The 21,739-nt window shown below is 47.6% G+C and overlaps 1 protein-coding gene across 1 annotated transcript in view; it reads left to right on the forward strand.

Annotated features, from left to right (window-relative positions):
* Positions 1 to 8,024: 8,024 nt before the first annotated feature.
* The window catches only part of RTN1 (reticulon 1), a 121,474-nt gene continuing 107,759 nt past the window's right edge, over positions 8,025 to 21,739 (forward strand). Inside the window, exon 1 of the mRNA XM_068947392.1 lies at positions 8,025 to 8,506. Coding sequence (XP_068803493.1) covers positions 8,317 to 8,506 — 190 coding nt within the window. The 5' untranslated portion in view covers positions 8,025 to 8,316. The remainder of the gene's footprint in view (positions 8,507 to 21,739) is intronic.

The following is a 21,739-nucleotide window of genomic DNA, read 5'->3' on the forward strand; positions in this document are numbered from 1 at the left end:
TGGTCTCTTGCTCAGAAAACCTCTTCTCACAGATAAGGAGTATTTAAATGAGTGATTAGATCCAGGGAGTTCTGAGCCTGATTTTGATTTACAGATTGGCTCTGCAGAAGTTTTGTTCCAGTGGCTTCTGTAAAGATGCTCTAGGTTCTCATTTGTATACAAAGCAGGAAAAGTAGGTCTATGCTATAAAAAATGGAAGGAAAGACGAGCATATTGTTCATTAAGGGAATATATGACCCAGCTATCAAGGTTATGCGGAGGCAACTATTGCAGCGTTCTATTTTATCAGGAGCAGTCTTATTTGCCCTCAAACCTTATGCATGAGGCTTAATCTCTCAAGTTACCCATTAGCACCGTATCTTTAGATGAACCAGTGTAATGTACATATATGTAGTATCATCATAGCAGCTATTAGAAACTCTGCTGTTCACCACCAGCTGCCACCACCAGTCACTGACAGGCATTTCTAGGGACAAAGCGTCATGTCTATCAAGAACGCATTCCCCTTCACTGCAGTTTTGTCAATTTTTGTGTATTGCAGCAGTTCTGGGTCTTAGGGATGACTAATGCTCCTCTCAGTTACACTAAAAGGTGTAATGTGTGTGTTTTAAAAGTGATTGCAGTTCTTATCTCCACAGGCTGATCCTCTGATACCCCCTGCACCATGCCGAATTCTGAATGGAAGTGTATCAGGACATTTTTCCATTTTCTCCAGTGTTCAAACTCTACTCTTCAGCACCTGTGAATTTCCAGAAGCATGAAAATGGTACCCACAACACACAGAGTTTCATAAATACATGTACTATATTAGCATAAATCAGGACTCAAATGCTAACCTCTAATGAACTTGCTGTGGAGCTGCACACAGACAAGTACCCTGATGTAAAGGCAAAGGAGTGAGAATACATAGAACTGTTTCTGCTCTGGCGGCTAGTGCTATCTTTTGCAACCAACCTACCTATCCAATGATGGAAGGTGAGTCTGAGACTTTTGTGAAACTCCACAGTTTCTGTTCAGAAGAGCAAAACATCTGTTTGCAGGCATAATTGCCTTCTGGGAAGATTACAGAGGGGCAGCCCCCTTAAGTAAGTCTGGATGTTTCACCTGGCAGATGTTTATACAAAGCTCATATGTTTCTTCTACAAACCTTGGCTCAGAGCAGCAGAAGTTAATCAATTCTGGCTAGACTTTTGTCTCACTTTCTTCAGCTTCTCCCAAAGCAGATCTGTGGATATTTTTGTTGTTATTTTCATTCTACTTTTACATCTTACCAGTATCAGCACCATCACCCACGTAAACTTCTGGTCACTTTGTGAGTTGTTCAGAACTCACATAGGCTATCTCATCTGATCCTTTCTTTTCAGCTGGATCATTAACAGTGACATTAAATAGCGCCAGATCCACTGGTGTCAGGCTGATCATTTTTCTCTGTGATAACCGGCCTTGGGAACTGCCCTGCCCGGCTTTGAAGAAGGAAGTCCTATTACATACAGCTCAGGATCTCCGACAGGCCCAGTTCTAGTCCTTCTTTTTTTAGTAACCCTGGGCTAGGCTCCCAGGATTAGGATGAGCACTGTAAAAAGAGAAAAAGTTCACTGTTTTAGAGATGCTCATGAACAACACTTGCAATAGCAGAGATGCTGCTCCCGCCCAGAGGACGTACTTGCAAATAATGCCACCAGCTGAGCTCGAAGATTCAGATGCAGTCTCCTGGTCCAGTGTCTTTCAGGACAGGGAGTCATTTCAGTATAAATATGTTCTAGAGGTGAGTGCGGAGCCTTTCAGACATAGCTGTTCGGTGGGAATTCAGCTACCAACCACTGCTGAAACTAGGACACTACTGAATGTATCTTGTGTATGCAGAGCTCCCCCTCCTACTCACCCATCTACTCTGCTCAGTTCTCCTTCCTACCAAGAGATTGCAGCTGGGAAGAAGGGGAAACAGATGCTATTCACCAGAGGTCTGGTGGGTTTTCTTCTCTCTAATGCCCGCTTTATTCACGTTGCATGGCTGTGCTTGCTCGCATGGTCAACAATTTTGTTGTTTAAGTCCTGTCACTGGATTTGCTCGTAAAATTTCCCTTTCAGAGAAGCAGAGGTAATCCTCACTGCTCCTGGGGCGACTGTTGATATGGAGGGGATGAAGGACTGAGCAGTCAGTCAGGCTTACCCAGGGAAAGCACCACCTTTAATCACATTTCATTACAGCTGGAGAGCTACGGATGCTGAAAGCTCTCGTATGATGTGGGAATTAAAGGGCGAGGCAGGGGCTTTATAGTCTGCTGTGGTACGGCTATAGCTCGGCAAAACTTAGGGTGGGAATACTGTGTTGTCCACTAAGGACCATGGATATGGGCTTTGAAAATGAAGGAAATTGTACAATGCGCTGGTAGTTAGAGCCTGGTGTTTCCTGTATTGCAGTTAGTGGAAGCCCCAGTTAAACCAGTCTCCTCATGTGGTATGAGCGTCCTCATCTGGCGTGTGATAAGAGATGGCCCTGCCCAGGAGATCATTTTAGGCACTGCATTTTTGAACTTACTGCCTTCCTCATCTCTGCAGTAATTCATTACAAACACACTACACAGCTGTTTGTGGCCTTTGTCCAGGAAGGACACTAAACTTTTGTCTTTCCTGGGCTTGAGCAGTTTTGGTGCTGCCTTCCTGCTGCTTGGATGCTTCTGATTTCAGGAGCAAAACTTGGTCTAACACCCAGGGGCTGATGCGGAAAACGGTTGTGTCTCAGCAGGGCAGACTGGCACATGCTCAGCCCTGTGTCGTTGCAGCATCTGCTCTATTTTGACTGAAGCTAGCTTGGGCATCTCCACACAACACTGCTGTGACTGCAGCACGCGGAGGTATGCACCAGCTGCTGCACAGACACTGGTGCAGGGACTGCCGACTGAAGCTCAGGGAGAGTGATGTAGCAGAGCATTTATTTAGCTTCTCAGGTAGGCTTTGGTTGCTGAAGGCAGAATGCTGCAATAATGAAGATATGTTTGCAGGACTCCTGGAGCCTAGGGAGCGTAAGGTGAGCTCAGATACATCCAAAAGACCTGCAGACACAGCTGTGTGCAGATATCCTAAATAGATGAGGGAAATCAGAAGAGTGTTGCCTTGCTCCAGGTTACAAAGCAGAGCTGGGATCTGAACCTGCGTGATGGGTCCCAGCAGAACTGGGGGGGGGGGGGGGGAGGGAAGTAGCGACATGGGCAATACATGGAGGCTCTGCAGGAGTTCTCTCTCAAGATAAGGTAACTCTCCAGATACCTCCACAGGAGGAGTAAATGAAAAGGAAATGTTGGGGAGGCTGCCTGGCCGTACTTGATTTCCAGTAAACGAGCTCTCCACACAGATGTTGTAGAGTTGAAGACGAATAAGGTGTATAACTGAAGGTCCGAAGAGCTACCTGGGGAGGGTCACTGTGTAAGAGCTGCTTGGCAGACTGAAAGATGATGGCCTTTGGCACGGGAACATGCAGTTACACCTGGGTGCAGGGAGAGGCCACATCATGGGTTGGCTTTTCTCCCAAGCCATGTGCCTCTCCACAGTGAGGCTTGAGTAGTTTGGCTTGCCCAGAAGAAATCATAATTCTCATCAGGAATGCAATCTTGTCTTGGGAGTCCCTATAGCTTGCTGGTCGCTGCAGAGCAGGAGCATGCGTGCTATACCCCATAGCATGGGTCCTGGGATTGGTACCTGGCTGAGTTCAAAGGAGATCTGACTGCAGACCTTCATGCCTGGGAGGGATATTCATGCATGCTGGCCTGAACAGAGCTGTTGGACACTCCTATAGGTTTGCCTGGTCGAGGGGTGGGGGAATGGGACGCACACAGAAGCCAGTTGCTCTGCCATGCAGATACCGTGAACTGAACACTGACTTTAGCTGTCACAGTGTGGAGTCTTTTCTGTGAGGTAGGGGGAGGTTGTTTTGGTTTTTGTCAGTTATGTCAGAAGCCTCTTTTCTTTTTTTCTTTCCTTTTTCACATTACAACCCATTTATTTTAAAACCTCAAGAAAAATCCTCAAGGAAGAGGAGATGATTTTTTCTCTTGCTGAATCAGTTGATATACCCTGCCAGGTCCTATACTCTTTGCTGGTAATGTCACATCTGAGACCAAAAACCCCCTTGAGGTTCAAAGTCACTTTGGCCCAGCAGCGTACATCAGCTCTAAAGCACAAAGGGCGGTAATGGAAGGAGAAGCAATTTGTGTGTGTGTTTTCAGACTTTGTTCATTCAAAGACTTATAATGTCCAAAGGGAAGAGCGAGAGAATTAAATACCAATGAACAGAGATAGATGAGCCCTGCGTAGGTCAGTTTTCAACATAACACAATGCAAACGATCAGGAGCTTTTTGTAAACTCACTGAAATCAGGAAAAACTCAACTTTGTTCCATTGTGGCAGGTGTTAGTTAAACTCAGAACTCTCCAGCTGAAGCACACACATTTGATTAAATCTTCATCCAGCCCAATCTTCCTGCAAGGATCTTAGAAAAGATCCGTGAATGCTCTAGTGACCTACACGACAGACAGTGTTGTGCAGCGTTACACATTTTGTTCACAAATATACAAAATGGATCAATTAGGCTTTCTGAGTGTGTCTTCAGTTGTTCGGGATGATTTTTCTTCAGGCGTACTCTTAGCCCTGAACTTTGTATGTATATTCGACACCTGCGACACTCAGTGGGAGCCCAGGGTTTGTTCCCAAGGTTTGAATTCAGACCTGCAATGCCCCAGCCAATATTAAGTGGTGATGGAGCTGGGCTGCCTCTATCTCATGAGACCGTTCCAGGTCACCTGAGGACTGTGCAGGAGGTGTGGAAATGAAGTCCAGGGTGGCACTACAGCTGAGAACCCTGAAGCAAAACACACTTTCTTGCTTTGTTTATGTACACATCCCTGCTTGTCCCCATCTCTCTTCAATAAGCAGAGCACGGAGCCCACACTCTTTCCTCCAGCTTTCCTACTGTAACAGCAATGTCTATGTTCGCGCCAGCAGCCCTCAGATCACGATAACCTTTTTAGCCTGCAGAAATGGATCATTCCTAGTGTGTGTGCACACACGATTCTGATGATTGTGCGTTATCGTTAAGACCTTTGTGACTGCATATTGCTCACGCAGCAAAGCTGTCAGGGCCTCTGTGCTCTTACAAGCCTTTTCCTGAGCCCTCCAGTCCATTACTGAATGGCACAAATAGCATCATAGGCCCAACCCAGAGCCATCGACACGACAGAGAGCCAGGGAGTCTGAACAAGGATGTGTATTAAGCTCTAGGGGAAGACAAATTTTTGAATATATACTGTATATCCTTAGCATTATTCACAGGAATTTTGAAGCCACCAGAATCTTGCCAGAATCACAGTTGCCAGAAGCAAGAGCATACTATACATGGTGTGTGTCAAAGGGGACCACGTATTAGGTAAATTTATCTCCAGTGCTTGCGGTGAACTTGAGGTTTGGGATTTGGCAATAAGAGCATGATGACTAAAATCACGCGCTGCCGAACTGGAGCAAACACTATCCTGTCTTGATGGAAACAAAACAGAAGACGCTCCAGTGAGCCTGTGCATATAAGGCAGCTTAATCACACCAGAGGCACATGTTTTCACCATTGTTCCATGACGACGTTTGTATTATTCAGTGGCTTATGTGTGAATTACAGGAGAATGGGTGCTCACCAGGAGGAGTGGATCAGGCAGCATTTTCCATAGCTGCAGCTTTGGTGGTTTTGGTGGAAGTCAGTAAGGAAGCTGCTGAGTGCTGCAAGAATACAGGCATTGATTAATCTTTCCGTATCATATCTTGTTCTCTATTGCAATAAAAGTCTTGAAGCTGGTGTCAAACATGCATTTTCTGTCTCAAGTAACTTTGGATTACAGGTTACCTGGAAGGTAATTCAAAGTAAAGCTGAATTTGGCAGAGTATGTTGCGTAACATTTACCTCTGTAATTGCTTTAACAACAGAAAGTGGTGTCTCAATAGGGAGATCCCCTGATAGTCTTTACCCTCTGTATAGCCAGATTTCAGCCAAGTGGTTTGGACCAATTTTCTTCGAGCCCAGATGGTATCGTATGCTGCGTTAAAGCGTGTGTTGCCCTGAAACTAAAGTGACCTATATAATAATTGCTGATCTAGAAACAGCTGGCAAAGCAGAGCAAAAACAAAAGTGGGTTTGATGTCATTGATTGTCAGTAATTAAACACATTCAGGAGCTCAAAACGAGAAAGAAGTTATTGGTAGTTAGGTCCACATGTCTGCTGAGACCTGTCTTAAGTACTAAACTCACCAGCCTGTACCAGGAGTCTGCAAGCATGGCTGCAGGGCCAGGCAGCAGCTCGAGAGCGCACAGGACCTTGTGCGTACAAGCACACTCAGTAACGGTGTGCCATGAGTGACGTCTGCGTAAACTGTCCCATAGGGCAGCAGTGCTTGGAGGGCAGGCAGACGACATAATAACGTGTTTATCCCTGCTCTAGAGCTTTTTCAGAACAATATAGCTATAATCATGTGATTTCCCTTTTTTCGGCCAATTCTTGCTGGTCTTAATCTGCAGTACCTCCATGCTAGAATTAAAGCATGTAACCCCAACGAGGATAATATGTCCTGTTGTTTACAGTCTCACTTGCCCCACACAGTTCTACACCATTGAGTTTATCCAAATTACACAGCACTTTACTTCTAGTCTGACTTGACTCATTTTGAGCATGTTGCTCACATTGGCCCCTCGGTGCTTCAGTCGCAAAACTCCGAAATGATCCCGTCCCTCGTCCACCCCACCTTACTGAGGAGCACATATATGAAGCTGTCTTCTGGGGAGTGGATCCTGAACAGCACTGACTCCGTCAGCTGCACAACAGCTCCCAGGAATAAATCCTGGACTTGAGTCAAGAAAAGAGGGGAGATTCCCCAGGGAGATAACACAGATGGAAACGCTTGAGGCTACTTCTAAGGCTCTTCATCCTGCAAAAGGGGCTTGCCCTAAATTTTCCTCCCTTTCACATGGGGAGAGCAGAAACGTGATAAGTTCTCAAACCCAACCGTGAGCATGGGTTCCTGAAGCTGGAGAATGTCTTTAGTGTGCCTAGAGATGCCAGTGACATCAAGGTCACAGCTGGACATCTGTTGCCCCGACAGGCAAAGAACCGGACGGGGGTGCAGTGTTCTGGCTGGGGCAATTACTCTCTGCTTTGCAGCTTGACTTGTCATGTCACAAGAGCCAGGTCATGGAGAGTCCCTTTCTGCGAGGTGGTCAATGTCTTCTGCATGGCAGTAAGTACCTCTTACATTCACCTGTCAGTGCCAGAGCTCCGTGCTATGTAAGAATGGGCCCATAACATCTACCTGACTCAGTTTCCTTGTCTGTGAAAGGCGGTGAGGATACCGGTTCCTCGTGGACCTGGGAAGTGTCACAGATCCTGCCCTGCCCTCCCAGCGCTCTCTTGCAGCTGGTGCCACTGTCGCAATTGCTAGCTCCAGGGATCCCTGGCAGTTCACACCCCTTTCCTAAGCTTGTTTGACTTCTGTGAAGCAGGAAGCAAGCAAATACAATGGTGTAAAGAATAAAAAGAAAAGAGGGAGAAAAGAAAATAAAGCACACAGGCACCTGCTGTGAGTTTATTTTGACAAGTGTCATTTAGCCGTAATGAGCTGTGATCACCTCTCCTTTTGCCTGGCTGCAAACAGAAAGGAGCAACAAAGCCAAGCGCCTGGGAGCAGAGCGTGGCTTCTCCTGGCGGCCGGGGGCTGGCGGAGGGAGCTGGGGGGGGGGCATGGAGAGCTTTTCGGACATGCATTGCAAGGGGCTCCCTTTCCCCTCTCCCTTGCTGGAGGACTCACAGAGGCGCTCCCACAGCGAGCGCATTGCCGTGCCTCACCACGGCGCTCCGTGGGATGCTTTAGCCAAGCGGGGGCTGACGACGATGGGGATGCAAGCCCCGTGAGGGGCCGCAGGCGTGCAGGGCTGCCGGGGGGTAAGGGGGGGCTTTCCCTCCCCTGCGCCCAGAAGTTGCTGCCTACCCTGCTGAAGCGGTTAAACGAGGGAGACTTGCAGCCAGGCTGGCAGATTCCTGCCCTGTGATATGCCAGCCACAGGGTGACGCAAGGGCTGGAAGGCTCCAACTAAACAAGCCATTTTTTCACCTGCGTAATAAGCGCTAGCGGAGATACAGCGGCAGCAGCGGCGGCTCCGAGTCCCCCCGCAGCCGGCCAGGCTCCAGCGCGGCGGCGGCAGCACCCAGCTCCTCGGTGGCCACCGCAGCTTTCTGCGGCTTCCGCTGCAGCCGAGAGCCGGAGCCCCGCGGGCGCCTCGCAGGCAGCATGTCAGCCCCGCCGGACCCCCAGGACCTGCTGCTGGCGGGCGCTGGCGGGCACTGGGCTGTGGCCGGGGCGGACCAGTACGCAGCTGGGGCTCCGCTGCGGGATGGGGATGGGGCTCAGCAGCGGGAGCAGCTGCTTTTCGGCTCTGCCAGGGAACACCCGCCCGTTGCCATGGCGACTGCATCCCCAGGTAAGAGGCCAGCGGTACCCAGGGATGCTCAACAAAGGAGATGCGACAGCAGCAGCCCTGGCTCGGCCCGGCCCCGGCCCTTCCCCGGCTCCTCGCCCGGCTGAGCTCCTCCGAAACATTACTAACGAGTTAGCGAGGGCGCGGAGGAAAATAGAAAATAAGGAGGGATTTCGGCCTTTGCAAATAATCGTATTTGCTGGGGTGGGGGAGGGGGGAATGCGGGACCCAGCCAAGTTCCCTGAAGCTCTTTGCAGTCTGCCAGGCACAGGACATCCAGATTGCCGTTGAATGCTGGAGGGCGCTTGATTTCAGCCTGATGTGGTGGGGGTCTGTCCTCATTTGCCTTACACCTGTACACACCCGGAGTGACAGAATCCAAAGGAGTTAGTCTGTTTGTCCGAAACTCCTGCGTAGCATCCTTGTTGTCTGCAATTCCTGCATGGCCCCCTTGTTTTATTTGAACATAAAGACTTAAAGGAGTGACTATTTTAAGGTGCTTGTATGTTTTCTGCATGCTTTTGAGACATATCCATTTAAGAACCATGGGCTTTTTGTTTGCAGTGTTTTCCCCCTTTTGCTTTTTAAGTGTATTTAACTCAAGCTGCATGTAATTTAACTAGGCTTTCAGGTTCAGTGATTTTCAGTTTACTTTGGGGATGTATTTGATTTCCCTCACTTTAGGGTTCATTTCTGTAGTGCATGTATTAATAGCAGGCGCGCATTTATTAATGAAGCCCAGAAGGCTTCTGCTTCTGGTAGAAATATTTGGGGGAAAGGGGTTCTGTTTCCCTTTTGAAAGACATTTCTGCAATTCCTTTTCTCCTGCCCATCCACAAGGGAACCAAATAACCATGCCTTTGGGAAGCCGGTGATCCCATCTCGATTTCTCTTCCCTGGGAAGTAGATGTTCCCTTTATGCAGCCCGACAGCATTAAACTTGTGTTGACTAAGTTGAGGGTCAGGGCTTGGGACGAGATTCAGTCTCGGTTACGCAAGAACTGCAGGAGCATTAGGAGCTGCCTTTTTGGGCTGAGTCCTCCCTAATCCCCCACAGTCAATCAGCCCAAAGAGTAGCTGACCAGTTAACAACGCCGTCTGCATGACTACACGTATTATTCCGCTGACACGCAGCTGTGTGGCTTCTCCAGGGTATGAGCGTGCATCTGTGCGCGTGTGCGCTCTCAACATGGATGTTCCCCCGGTGCCTTTCCGCCTGCTTGATGCTGCCGAGCTCAGCACTAAAATGGGATCTAACGCCCATCGGCTGCTGGGGGAAATGTGTTGCTGTTGCGTAGCTCCGGGCGGGCGGTGAATCTGCCGACGCGCTGCCCGTTCGCTGATCCGAGCGGCAGGTTGTGAAGCGTGACTTTCCGCTGGAGCCGGAGGCAGACGGCTCGTGTTGTGAGGCCGCTCTCTGCGCCGGGTTTCGTGCGTGAAGAAGGGCAGGGACGGGCTCCCTAGGTAGGGCTGCCTCGTCGCTATAATGGCATCAGGAAGGGAGGAAAGATCTCGTGAGCCTTTGTTGTTCGCTGATGGATAAAAAAAGGGCCATGCTGAATCTTAGCGTACAGAACAAAGAGGGGTGGTCTCTGAAACAGCGTAAATCCCCAGTAAGTTGAATGACTGCGATATTGCTTGCGTTTAATGGAAGCGTCCTCAGGCTTGAACTCGTCCGAGATACAGACTTTCAGAAAGCAGCACAGAATGGGGGAAAGGGAGAAAGAGAGAGAAAAGGAGAGAATGAAGGATAGAAAGAAGGAAGGAAGGAAAGAAAAAGACAGGATAAAAAAGAAAAATAGAGAAAGAAAAGAAAGGAAGACAGAAAGAGAAAGACAGAAAACAGTTTTCTGCTTTTGGACTCCTCTGCAAAGGGGCTTTGGACGCGTTTGCCTGTGTCAAACGGTGGTGAGGTGGAGATAAACTGAGCAACACAGACCTTTTCTGGTGTTTACCAGCTGTAGGTTGACAGGATGTCTGATTAGCAATATCATGAGAGTAGTGACATGCTTTAAACATTTTACATTTTTTTCCCACTGATTAGCAAAGTAAATGTTGGGTGTTTGCGTGTGTGTCTGCCGACGATGCCAGGCAGAGCAGTATCGCAGCCAGAGAAGCCCCCGTGCCCACAGTCTCCGTTTCCATCCGTGCCTGCAGCACCTGTAGCTGCTGTTCCAAATTGCCTTAACCTGTACCGCTGCCTTCTCCCTTTACTGGGCAAAGCAGTCGCTTTCCTGTTCTTTCTGTGTGATTAACTATTCTTGAATTACTGAATAAGGAGCTGTGACATATTGCCGAATATCTGAAACTCATGTATTTCAGAAAACTATTTAATTCTGCGGCTCAGCGAGTGACTCCTGCACGTTCCCAAGCTGTAGGAATGGGCCAAGAAAGAGATCCCTGGCTCCAGCAAGTATCACAAACTTGTAATACTCCCTAGACAGGCAGAGAGCTGGGATAATTTAGACAAGGAATGAAGCATCCAAAGGAGAGTGGACTGGTCAGTATGTTTTCCAGCTAGCTTCCCAGTACTTCCCCTATCTTCCTCCACACTTCTCGGACCGTTCCCTTTTGTGAAAAATACTGCTACAATCTTTGATGCAAGAGCAGAGTTTGAAAACTGAGAGATTCTCCCAGCATGAAAATAACAAAAAACACATAATGAGAATTCATCACAAGTTGTACAGAAGTTTTCTCATGCTACCTAAAAATCTGCAGACTTTCCCTGATCTGGGTTTTTGTTTTAAATTTGAAAAACAGCCAGTGATTGTTGAAAGGTTCAGGGATATTTTCAAGCTGGCCTTGGGCCCAGCTTTGAGCCAAACTGGCCTTGCGTCAAAACCTTGTGAGTGGTTTTTGAATGATGAAGAGCAATGGATTCCACTCCCTCTTCTTCGGGTCAACCAAAATCCGTAGTGATTGGAACTGAAGAAAAAAAATCCCCACTAAGCTGAGGAAAGCTCAAGTATCAGACCTATCAATCCGGGCTACAAGGAGCTGCAGGTCCCACACCTGCTCCGTCTCCTATGGAGGTGCCTTGTCGGATGAAGATTGAGTCCAGTAGCTTCTGTGCGGGGGCAAGATGAGAAAACAGGATTCCTCTTGCTTTTATACTTGGCCCTTGGGTTTTGCTGAAAATGTTCCTCTCTCTCCAATTACTCCTTCCCAATGATGAATTTGGTTCAGGATGACAGCAGCTTGCAGGCAGCTCTTGCAAGGACTGGAGACTAAGGCAGCTCGGAAAGGCTGGTGAGCAGTTGCCTGTTTGTGAGGAGAGCCCCATGTCACCCAGCACACCATCTGGTCACAGATTCTGTTATTTATTTTTATACACCAACAGTGATTAAAATTCCTTGAAAAGAATTATTTCCAAAAATATTACACAGACTATCAGGCATTTCACAGGATAAATACATATGCTTTCCTTCAGAGAGAAGGCAAATGGTAAAAGTGGACTCTACATCCTTGGTGCAGGTGTATTTGGTGGGAAAAAGAGGGGAAAAAGAGCAGGAGCTCATTCACATGCTAATTCCTGTGGCAGGATCTGGCAAGTGATTTGGGCACAGTCTTGTGAGTTGGTGGATATCTGCAGAGTGATTTACATGCAGCGGTGGCATGTCCCTACGTTGCTGTAGGTGAGGTGGCGAGGGCTGGCAGCGAGTCCTGCCTGCTGTTGCTCACTCCGCGATGCTCTTGACCTTCAGGAAGGTGCAGGCATCCCTGGCAATCCTCCCCTGTCTTGTAGCTGCCGCCGCACAGAGGTTGCAGGTGAGACCCAGTTGCCCAAAGGAGAGGTGTCTGGTGCCACATGAGATGCCATTGGATACCTGGGACATCTCTGTGGGGTTGGCAAATATGGCACGGGGCCTATGGGAACCCTTCTGAAATGGCAGCTAGGTGGGGGTCCACTGAGTTGTGTAGATGGCACTTAGCATCAGAATGGGGAGACATGTTCAAGGCCATTTGAGGCCGTCTGTACTGTAAAATCTGAGATCCAAAGCCTGGTTTTTTAAGTTACGGCAGAAGGAGCCTTGCCAGGCTGGATTCACTGACCTAAGAGCACTCCATAGGGGAGCCTAAGCAGCCGCTCAGAAATATGTCCACAATTGCCAGACAATCTCACTCAAATTTAGCCAGCTAAGGCCAAATTTAATCTCACTTCGGAATAATGCTTTCAAAGGACTCATGTATGTTTATGCCAATTCTACAATTGACATTTCAGTCCTTCCCGATTTAGGGAACTGAATTTGTTATTTTTTACTCTATTTCCTGGACTGGTCCCTCAAAACCTCTAAAATACTGCTGGAGTGAGGGAGATCAAGATCGTCTGGTGGACGTTCCCTGTAACCCCTGGTGCTCTGTGCCTGGAAGCAGATTTTGCAGAAAGGGTGAGAAATAGCCCAGATGATTGCCTTTCAGATCCTTCTGTTCCTATAATTCTCACGAAGCTTGACGGAGTGGCCCTTTCGTTGGAGCCCACAATCAGCTACCTAATAAAAAAACCCTTCTGAAACACCATCCTTCATCCTCCCCTCTGTGAAGTGGGTGCAACGGCTCCTGTTGGGCGCCTCCAACAAGTGCTCTGCAGTTTGGGGGTGAAAAGTGCTACTGGAGGAGCATAACATCTCCCAGCAGAAAATCTGCACAGCAGCATAGTTTCTCAGATCCACGCAGATCAAAACACCGCTGCATTTGCCCTCTTCCCCACAGCGACAAAAGTGGCTCCATCCTCGCTTTGACTTCTGCGCTGATGGATTTCTTTCCTTTAGGGCTGCAGATGGGTTGAGGAAGAGGATGAGGCAGATGAAAGAGATAAGCGGCACCAGGGAGAGTGACTCACCTGCCTTATTTTAATCTTAATCACTCAGGAATGAAATATTTTATATATAGGCAAGGGACTGGAGAGGAGGGGAGCGGCGGGGGATGTCCCAGTTGCAGCCACCACTGGGGTTTGCACGTTGCTGGGGCTGTGGGTCCCACCTCCGCGGCCACCTGCCGAGGACGCTTCGCCGCTGTAGGGACCGGGGTGGCACATCTGCCTCCATTTCTTTGCAGCTGTGGAAAATGTCAAAAAAAAGGGACCCTGGCCCTCAAGGCCAGCCGCACGGCTTGGGCTGAGCCCACACTGGTCAGGACTAGGACTTGGCCCCGCTCTGCTTTACCACCTGTGAGCCAGCTTGGCCCCGACACCTAGTTATTGTGTGTGTGTGTGTGTGTGTGTACGTGCGTTTTCACACAAAGCCCCTGAAATACCAGGAGGGCCGTGCTGCAGCCCCTCGGCGGGTGGTTTGCGATGTGGCCATGCATGCCCTGCACCGGGTGTTCGTGGCGGCCCGCGGCCGCCCTGGGGCGGACCTGCGGGAACGAGCCCGGGAGCCGACCCCGCGGGCGCCCGCGAGAACCATGCCCTGCACCTAAACGGGGGCAAACGGGACGGACGGGGGGCACTAACCCTCCTGACTTGCCAAACGCCCACGATCCGGCCTCTAGCATCATGGACAGGGCATGGAGGGACAGCTAGAGGAGACTGGAGGTTTCTTCATGGATGACTTAGAAATCGGCTTTGCTTTCCTCGTTGAATCGTCTGCGCTTCTGAAATGGGCCAAGACCGCACTGAGCCTTTTCATTTTTAATGTGGCATTTACGCCCTCGTATCTGTTTTTCCTGCTGTATTCTCTTAGCATCAGATCAGAGCTGCTTACAAATGTTTTGAGTTTCTTGGTTTTTTTCCGTTGTTGTTTCCAAAAGAAAAGACGGCCGTGACATAGCAGGCGTTTTGCATAATGAAGCACCATTTGTAAAAGAGTTTTCTAATTTAGGGACAGTAAATATATGTGCTGCTGTATACTTGGCATGATTCAGCACTCAGCAACACGCACAACATACGGGATGCTTGTTTCTAGAGACACTTTAATTTATGGTCAGCCTAATTCTCTCATCTGGTATGTTGGACAGGGAGCAAAGTCTTGCCTCTTACCAGCCAAACAAGACTCTAAATGGACCTTGATCACAGATTTCAGTCCACCTTGTTTCAGTGAAGTATTTAAGAGTCTGGCGAATTTTATGGGGCATAAGCATATTCTTATCTGCTTTGAAAAATGAGAATAGTCTTAAGCATATACGTCAAGGTAAGCCGGTGCTGCGTTGAATTTAAGGCTAAATGATACACGGGAAGTATCATGGATAATTTGGCATTATTCCCCATTATACCGGAGTGCTTCAGGCCACTTTAGTGTAAAATGGAGGTACGAGCACTTACCCATCTCACTGCAACGCTGTGAAAACTGACATTCACCGAAGACTTTGGATGAAAATCATTATGATGTTGTTGTTTGATTTAATTTACTGTATGAACCCAGGTGAGATTAAAACCGGCTGGAAATGACTGCAGCCTTCACGAGCTGGTCCTTTTCAAACATTGAGGTGTTACCTAGCGAATGTGGGCTTCCTCCTTTAACATTTCTCCAAACTGGGTTTTTTGCATCGCTACTTAAATAACAGCCGCTGAAAGAGCTCCTTGGGTATTTCTTTCGTTGCTGCAATGAGCCACCCGCCCTTGATACAGCTTTCCGTTATCAGGAGATATTGTATAATAGAAGGTAGCCGCTCGCTCTGGGGTTAGTTGGACACAGTCGCCAGCAGCGGCTGCAGCTTTCTTAACGTCTCGATATTCACTTTGCAGCCCCCGTCGTGCAGCGGTTGTAAATCCGAACGGTGTCCCCAGCCGGCAGCTCCTCTCCCGCCGCCTGCGCTCCCTTAGTCCCTGGCTGCGCCACCACGCCAGCCTAAAAATACACCGTGTTTCTTCTCTCTGTATTACAAAAAGTTTGTGCCTTCAGTAAACTTCATTGACCAAACAGTGCTGAACTGGAATTGCTACGCGCTATACTTTAGTTGGCATAACTGCCTGTGATGTGGGACCGACCTAGAGCTGAGCGCGGTTCCTCTCGTGCGCAGCTTTTGCAGTTCTTCTAAAATACCCTAACGGAGCGTTCACGCCGCTGCGGGTTTTTCCCCACTGCTCTAGCAAAAATGTTACTTCCGGGGAAGGTAGAATTGATTTCTCATGACTTCCTGGCAATCCCGAACGTCTGCGCATATAATCTGGGATCCTCAGGCTGGATTTAATTCTTAGGAAAGGTTCTGGCTTGGAAGGAGAAGCTCCAAGATGACCTGGAGTCTGGAGAGGTCCCAGAGGAGTCGACCTCCTCCAAACTCTCTGTGCATGAAAGAAAACAGGGGTTTGGCGGTTCCAGGCAGCAGCTCTGTGGAGCGCTTTCACTAGTCCCAAATCCTTGTGTCAAAGTGGCTGGTAAGCGGCATCTTCAGTACGGGCAAACTAGGGGTTTTTTGCATCACTAGATAATTTGGAGTAAATTTTTAATAGGTGGTATCTAATTCTCTACTCAGAAAGTTTCCTGGGGGTTTCTTTGGGTGCGTGGCATGAAGGACTGAGAAGCCACGCAAGCGAATAATTGTTTGCGCGCACAAATGTGGAGTCACTGAGTGAAAACTGGGTTATTTTTACATGTGTGAAATAGGAAGTCTGCCTTGGAAAATGCAGGCCTGCCTCTACTGATGCCAGGAGAAAAGGTCTGCATTTCCTGAATTTTAAGCTTTTTGAGAAACTTGCCGTTCTACAAAAACAGCTTTCAACAAGAGATAAAATGTTTTAAAAAAAAAAGGTTAGGGCTATTATTATTAGAAAACTGGGAATACATTTTTCAATTTTTCCTCCTATTTGTGTGTTTTACCTGATTTGGCAGCCAGCAACGTTTAGAAATGTACCTTATCTACTTCTGGTTTTATAGCAAGACTTTTATTCCGAATACACCTTAATTATACTTTAAGAGCATTAATTTTAATTATGACCTGTAAAATTCTGTTTTCAACTGCCATATCATACATATTTTGCTCTATTTTTTTTCTCTAAAAAATAGCATTGGAGATCACAGAGGGTCTTCTGAGCTGCTATCATTGTAAAAGCTGGTTGCCATTTGGGGGATTTTTTTTTCTTTGAAGTCTTTCCGACGTTAGTCTTTATAACTCAGTTGCTGTACAGTAGACGTACAGGTCAGAGCTAAGGAAAGAGGCTTGGGGATTTATGCTCTGTAAAATATATGCAATGTGCTTTCACTTTGAACACAGCAAACAGACCATGTATAATCCCTGGAATATTTAGTAGATCTGCCAGGCCGTGAAGATGGCATTTGTAATTTTTGTCTGTCTACATATATTTTTATATGGTTGTCCATCCCTATGACATCCAAACTCTATTCAAAAGCAACCTGAGGAGGAAAGGCTGAACAAAGAGTGAAAAGGAAGTATATCATTTCACAGTAGGAGATTCTGGAGTTTGCGTTTCCTTCCCCCCCCGTCGCTTTTTAATGAATCGTTCTTCTAACCTACTTTAAAATGAGCATCTAGCGTGCTAGATGTTTTGCAGATGAATCATACTGTGCAATGCACTTATGCATATCTGCTGTGCAAGTACATTGTCAGCTCGTATTTGATAACCTACCAGCACGCACGATTTTTTCTGCAAGGCTGGGATGCGCGCTTCGTTCCCAATGTGAGAGTAATGCAACCGCTGTTAATAAATCAACCGTGGTCCGAGAGAGTTTCACCACTTGCGCTGCCTTCTTCATTAGCGTTATCCTCAGAGGTATAAATTAAAGCGGAAAATGTATAATCTGGGAAGCTTTCCAGAATCATCTTTAAAAATCTGAGCTCAACGCTACGCTGAGATTTCTTTGGTCTGGAAGAGCGCTAACAGCGATGCCGAAGATGTGTTCTGATTACACCCTCAAGAGCAGGAAGATGCAGCGCAGCAGAACAGCTACTTTTCTTTAAGAGAATCGCTTCTTTCCTTTTGCCTTTGTCATCACGATAATTTCTAACGCTATCTGTGCAGAATGAACCCAGATCTGTTTCTAGACGGTTCTGTGCATTCTTTCTGGTCCCAAAAGTACGGCTTCGGTTGCTCCCTTTTGCGCTATTTGTCTCTTATTCTAACATCGCTATAAAACATGTTATGTTTTCCCTCCTCTGCCTGCAGCTAATTGCCTACAGCTGCTAGCAGCTGGTGGACACGGTCCCTCTGCTAGGTCAGGAAAAGCCTGGGCTGCAGGAAGAAGGATTTCAGGAATTCCTGCTGGCTGTTCCCGCTAGGTGTTATTACAACTGGGTGGTAACTTCTGACGCCTCCCTCCCTGCCAAGGGGAGAAAAATGTGCTGCAGAATGTGCTGATTTGTACAAAAATATTTCACAGGGATGGCTGCATTAGAGCAAAGGTCCAGCTGTTCTAAATGGGCAGAAAAGGGGTTTTCTGCTTATCAACATCATCTTGGGGGTGGAAATAGCAACGCCACATCCTTCAGCACTTTCCTTAGGAGTCAGTTTTCCCCTTCCCCTTTGCCAGCCCCCAAACCCACTGGATTCTTTGGTATTTACTGGAGCCAGGAGTTTAGTAAGTCTGCAATATTTTGGAGCCTTTATAACGTCTCTGTGTTTCTATTTGCTTTGTCTCAGCCAGCTTTCTGCCAACATCAACCCTTGCTTTCCAAGAGAGGGCGAAAAAAGCAGAATGCGGGATGAAGCGAGTATTTCTCAGGTTGCTTTCTGGGGGGCATAGATGGGGGTGTCCGGGAGAGATGTCCGTGAGTCGGCTCTGGCTGAGGGCTGCTCTTTGGACACTCCCAGCCACCTTCCCCAAGATGTCAGTGCCTGGACTTGGGCTTATTCTCTAGGCAGGTCACACCATGGTCCCCTTGAATAAAGTAAGGGCCTTCACGGATGGGGATTTGCTTTACGAAACCATCCGAGTGTCCCCATGGCCCATGAGAGCAATGTCTGAGCATCTATCAGCTGCAGGAGATGTCTGCAAATCAGGGCCTACACTTTCAAAAAAGACCCTCTTTTCTGTTTAAATGTCGGGGCTCTTGGAGATGTTTTAAGATCAAACCTCTACCAGTTTATGTTTTTTTGCAAATCTAAAATCACTTTGCAAAGCAGGTAAACATCTTTTTTGCTGTTTTGCCAATGGGACGTTTGAGGCACGGTGAGGTCTTACAGAGGGTCCCCGGCAGCTGAATCCAAACTAGAACCAGGTCGGCCGAGTCCCCGGCAGGGCCGGGCTGCTCCAGAGGGGTCTCGGCTTGCTCACTGGCGTCTCGGGCTGGCAGGCCTCGCAGGCTGAGGCTCCAAAAAGCCATTTCTCTCTCCTGAAAAATGTAGGTCAGATATTTTTTACTTACATACGTGGAGATAATTTTTTCCACCCGCTTTTTGCTGTTAAACTCATATCAAGCATCCTTAGTTATGTTTTGTAAACACGGTCACCCTTCCAGCTGAACAACAAAGAGGGAATCCTCTAAGTACCGGGCGTTATTTGCCACTGGTACTGACATTGCTAAATGCGCTGAAGCAACATGTTTCAGCCTTTCCAAACATTTTTCCTGTGGAGCTTTTTATTCTGCTGCAAAAGTAGCTCCAGTTTCCAGCTAATGTCAGGAAAAAAACCACAAACAACCGCAGTCAGGATACTTAATTGCAACCCTGCATTCGTGACTTGTTCTTTGTCATTGCTATCTGAAGAGCAAAGACACCAACACACTCTACTCTCGGCTTGAAAATATCCATTAAATCTGAGAGCGAGTGCACTAACAAGTATGATTTGTTAGCACCTATTTAGCACGCTCAACATGAATGTGACCTTGGTTTTCTGTGCGCTAGTGGAAATGCAGTCGTCTCCGGTCCAGCCCGTCTAATGGCTGCTGAGCTTTAATACCAAGCAAGTTTGTTCTTCTTTATTGCAAATGACTTTGCCGCTGAAGTGGTGCAGACGGCGTGAAGTCCTCGGCGTTCCCCGGCCTAGCAGCTGCCTAGCGTCCTTGGGTTCAAGGCTGGGGAAGAGAAGAAGTGCTGGTAGAGAGAAAACAGAGTAGCAAGAGCAAAAAAGAACCAAACGGCTTTCAAGAGGTGCCCCGTCAGTTTATGGAGGGCATTAGGTGATGTGATGCCTGCAGCGGCAGGGGGTTAGGCTTGCAAACTCAGCAGGTGCTTTCTGGTCTGCTTCTCCTGCATGCGTGAGCTTCGGAAACAGACTTTGCTAGCCAAACCATCCCCCTCATACCCTTTGTTTAATTGAAGCTATTAACATAATTACTTTTAAAAAAGCTTTTGAATGTTTTACACTTTTTCATTTATTTCTTTCACATAACTCGAAGGGCATAAAATCCCCAATCTGCAAGGTAGAGAGGAGTTTGTACAAAGCTTTGGCAGTGTGAGTACCGCACAGAGGAGTGCCACGCCGCAGCAGGACCTCGTGGGCCAACCTGGCTCTCCAGAGCCCTGGAGTCTGGCCGACCTTTCCCAGCTCGTGCATCTTGCATGGGGAAAGTACAAGGGAGACTGTGAAAACTCAGAAAGATCTTGGCCAGCTGGAGAAATGGTCTGAATAAATAGTTAAATGATGCAGCAGGGTCAAGGCATCTCAGCGGGAACAGCTGACTGCACGAGTACAGGATGGGAAACTGCAGACGAGGTCCATCAGAGAAGAACTGGGGGTGTTGATGGTCACAAGCCAAACACAAGCCAGTGTATGCTGCAGAGTTTGTGTTGTTTTACTGCTGCTAAACAGCAGATGTCACACTGAGCTATGGCAATGTGCGTTTTGAGTGCAAAGATAGGGCAAATGGGAGTATGGTGTCCAGTCTGGAGTTCAGTGCTTCGGAAGCAATGCGCATAGGTGAAGAAAGTCCGGAGGAGAGCAACCGGGATGATCAAATGCCTGGGAAACATGATGTAGGAGGGAAGATTGAAAGAACAGGTTGTTTAAGCTAAAGAGATTCACAAGGGGTTCACCACGGTCATGGTGAATAGGAATGGTTGTGGCTTCAGTTGCAGTTGCAGTTATTTAGAAAAAAAAATTTAGGAGACTGTAAAAGAAAAAGGATAGAGAAGCCCTGGAAAGGGTTACTGGGGAGATACCTGAGTGTCCTTCGCTGGAGGTCTTTATGGGCACACCTGCCTGGAGGCCCATCGCAAGGACTGCTGTAGCACGGGGCCAGTGATGGAGCTGGATGATGCCCTTCAAGCCTTTCCAGGCCTGTTTTTCCATGAGTCTGTAAGCTGGGATGAGTCATGGCAGCAGGAAATAGAGTAATTTCTCCTTTTCCTATCTTCGTTTGGTCCCTATACTGTTCAAGCTAGCAGCTTTTGCCCCGAAAGCGGGCACCAGCCCTGGCTCTTGAACAAGTAGGAATGGCTGATCTTTCTGCGTTTCAGTGACTTTTCACGGCAATATTTTTTTTCAAATGGCTTTTGGCTTGCCTTGCAGGAAAACCCTTGCTTTCCTGCAGGTGAGTGAATTCACTCCTGCACACAAAATTAAACATCGCGTTCAATGGGTTTAAAACAAATAAACAAAGCAATCTTCAGCTTGAAATGGTAGTAACAAGGATTTTTAATAAATGCAGGCCTGGCGGGAAGGAACGACAGAAAATGAAGCGTGCAGTGGTACTTGGAGATTAACAGCATAGTGCCTACATCCAAGGAAGCAGGAATGGGAAAATGATACAGGCAAAAACAGGCTTATTAATTTGATCCCCTTAGTATTGTTGACAACATTAAGGTAAACGGAAAACAGGAGACAACGCCTCGTAGGTTTATAAATGTGGACTGTGAGAGACAAACATGATAGTTTACTTCGGTAAGATACCAATTTTTTTTCTATCTGGCTTTCAGTCAAGTGTAAAATACAGCACCAGATGCAAAATTGCTGGCTGGGCTGGAGACGATGGAGGGTGATACAGCCGCGGCTCGCGGGGTGTTGCTGAAAGAGCAGACAGACAGCTCATGCTGAAAGGAAAATGAGCAGGTAGAGCAGGCGCTGCTGGCGGGGTTCCTCAGCTGGTCTTGAGGCCTCTCTTATTAAATGTCTTTTTTAAATGTTTGGCAACAAAAGTCAGTCTTTGAGCTCAGGACTGCCAGTGCCGTTCAGCGCTGGGGGCAGTCCTGTCCCGCTATGCTCAGAAGACACTACGGACGTCTGATGAAGTGGTGAAAGCAGCAGACATTAAAAAAAAAAAAGAAGAAATGAAATACTGAATATATGACATTCCGTTTGGACATTTTGCAAAATAGAAATACATCTATTTTGAAATAGCTTCAATTTGACCAGAAAAGAGAGAAATGGTCTAGTTTTACTGAAATGACTTTTTCCAGTCAATTCT

This window comes from Struthio camelus, chromosome 5 (genome assembly GCF_040807025.1).
Source record: "Struthio camelus isolate bStrCam1 chromosome 5, bStrCam1.hap1, whole genome shotgun sequence".
In the NCBI taxonomy this organism is placed as follows: Eukaryota; Metazoa; Chordata; class Aves; order Struthioniformes; family Struthionidae; genus Struthio; species Struthio camelus.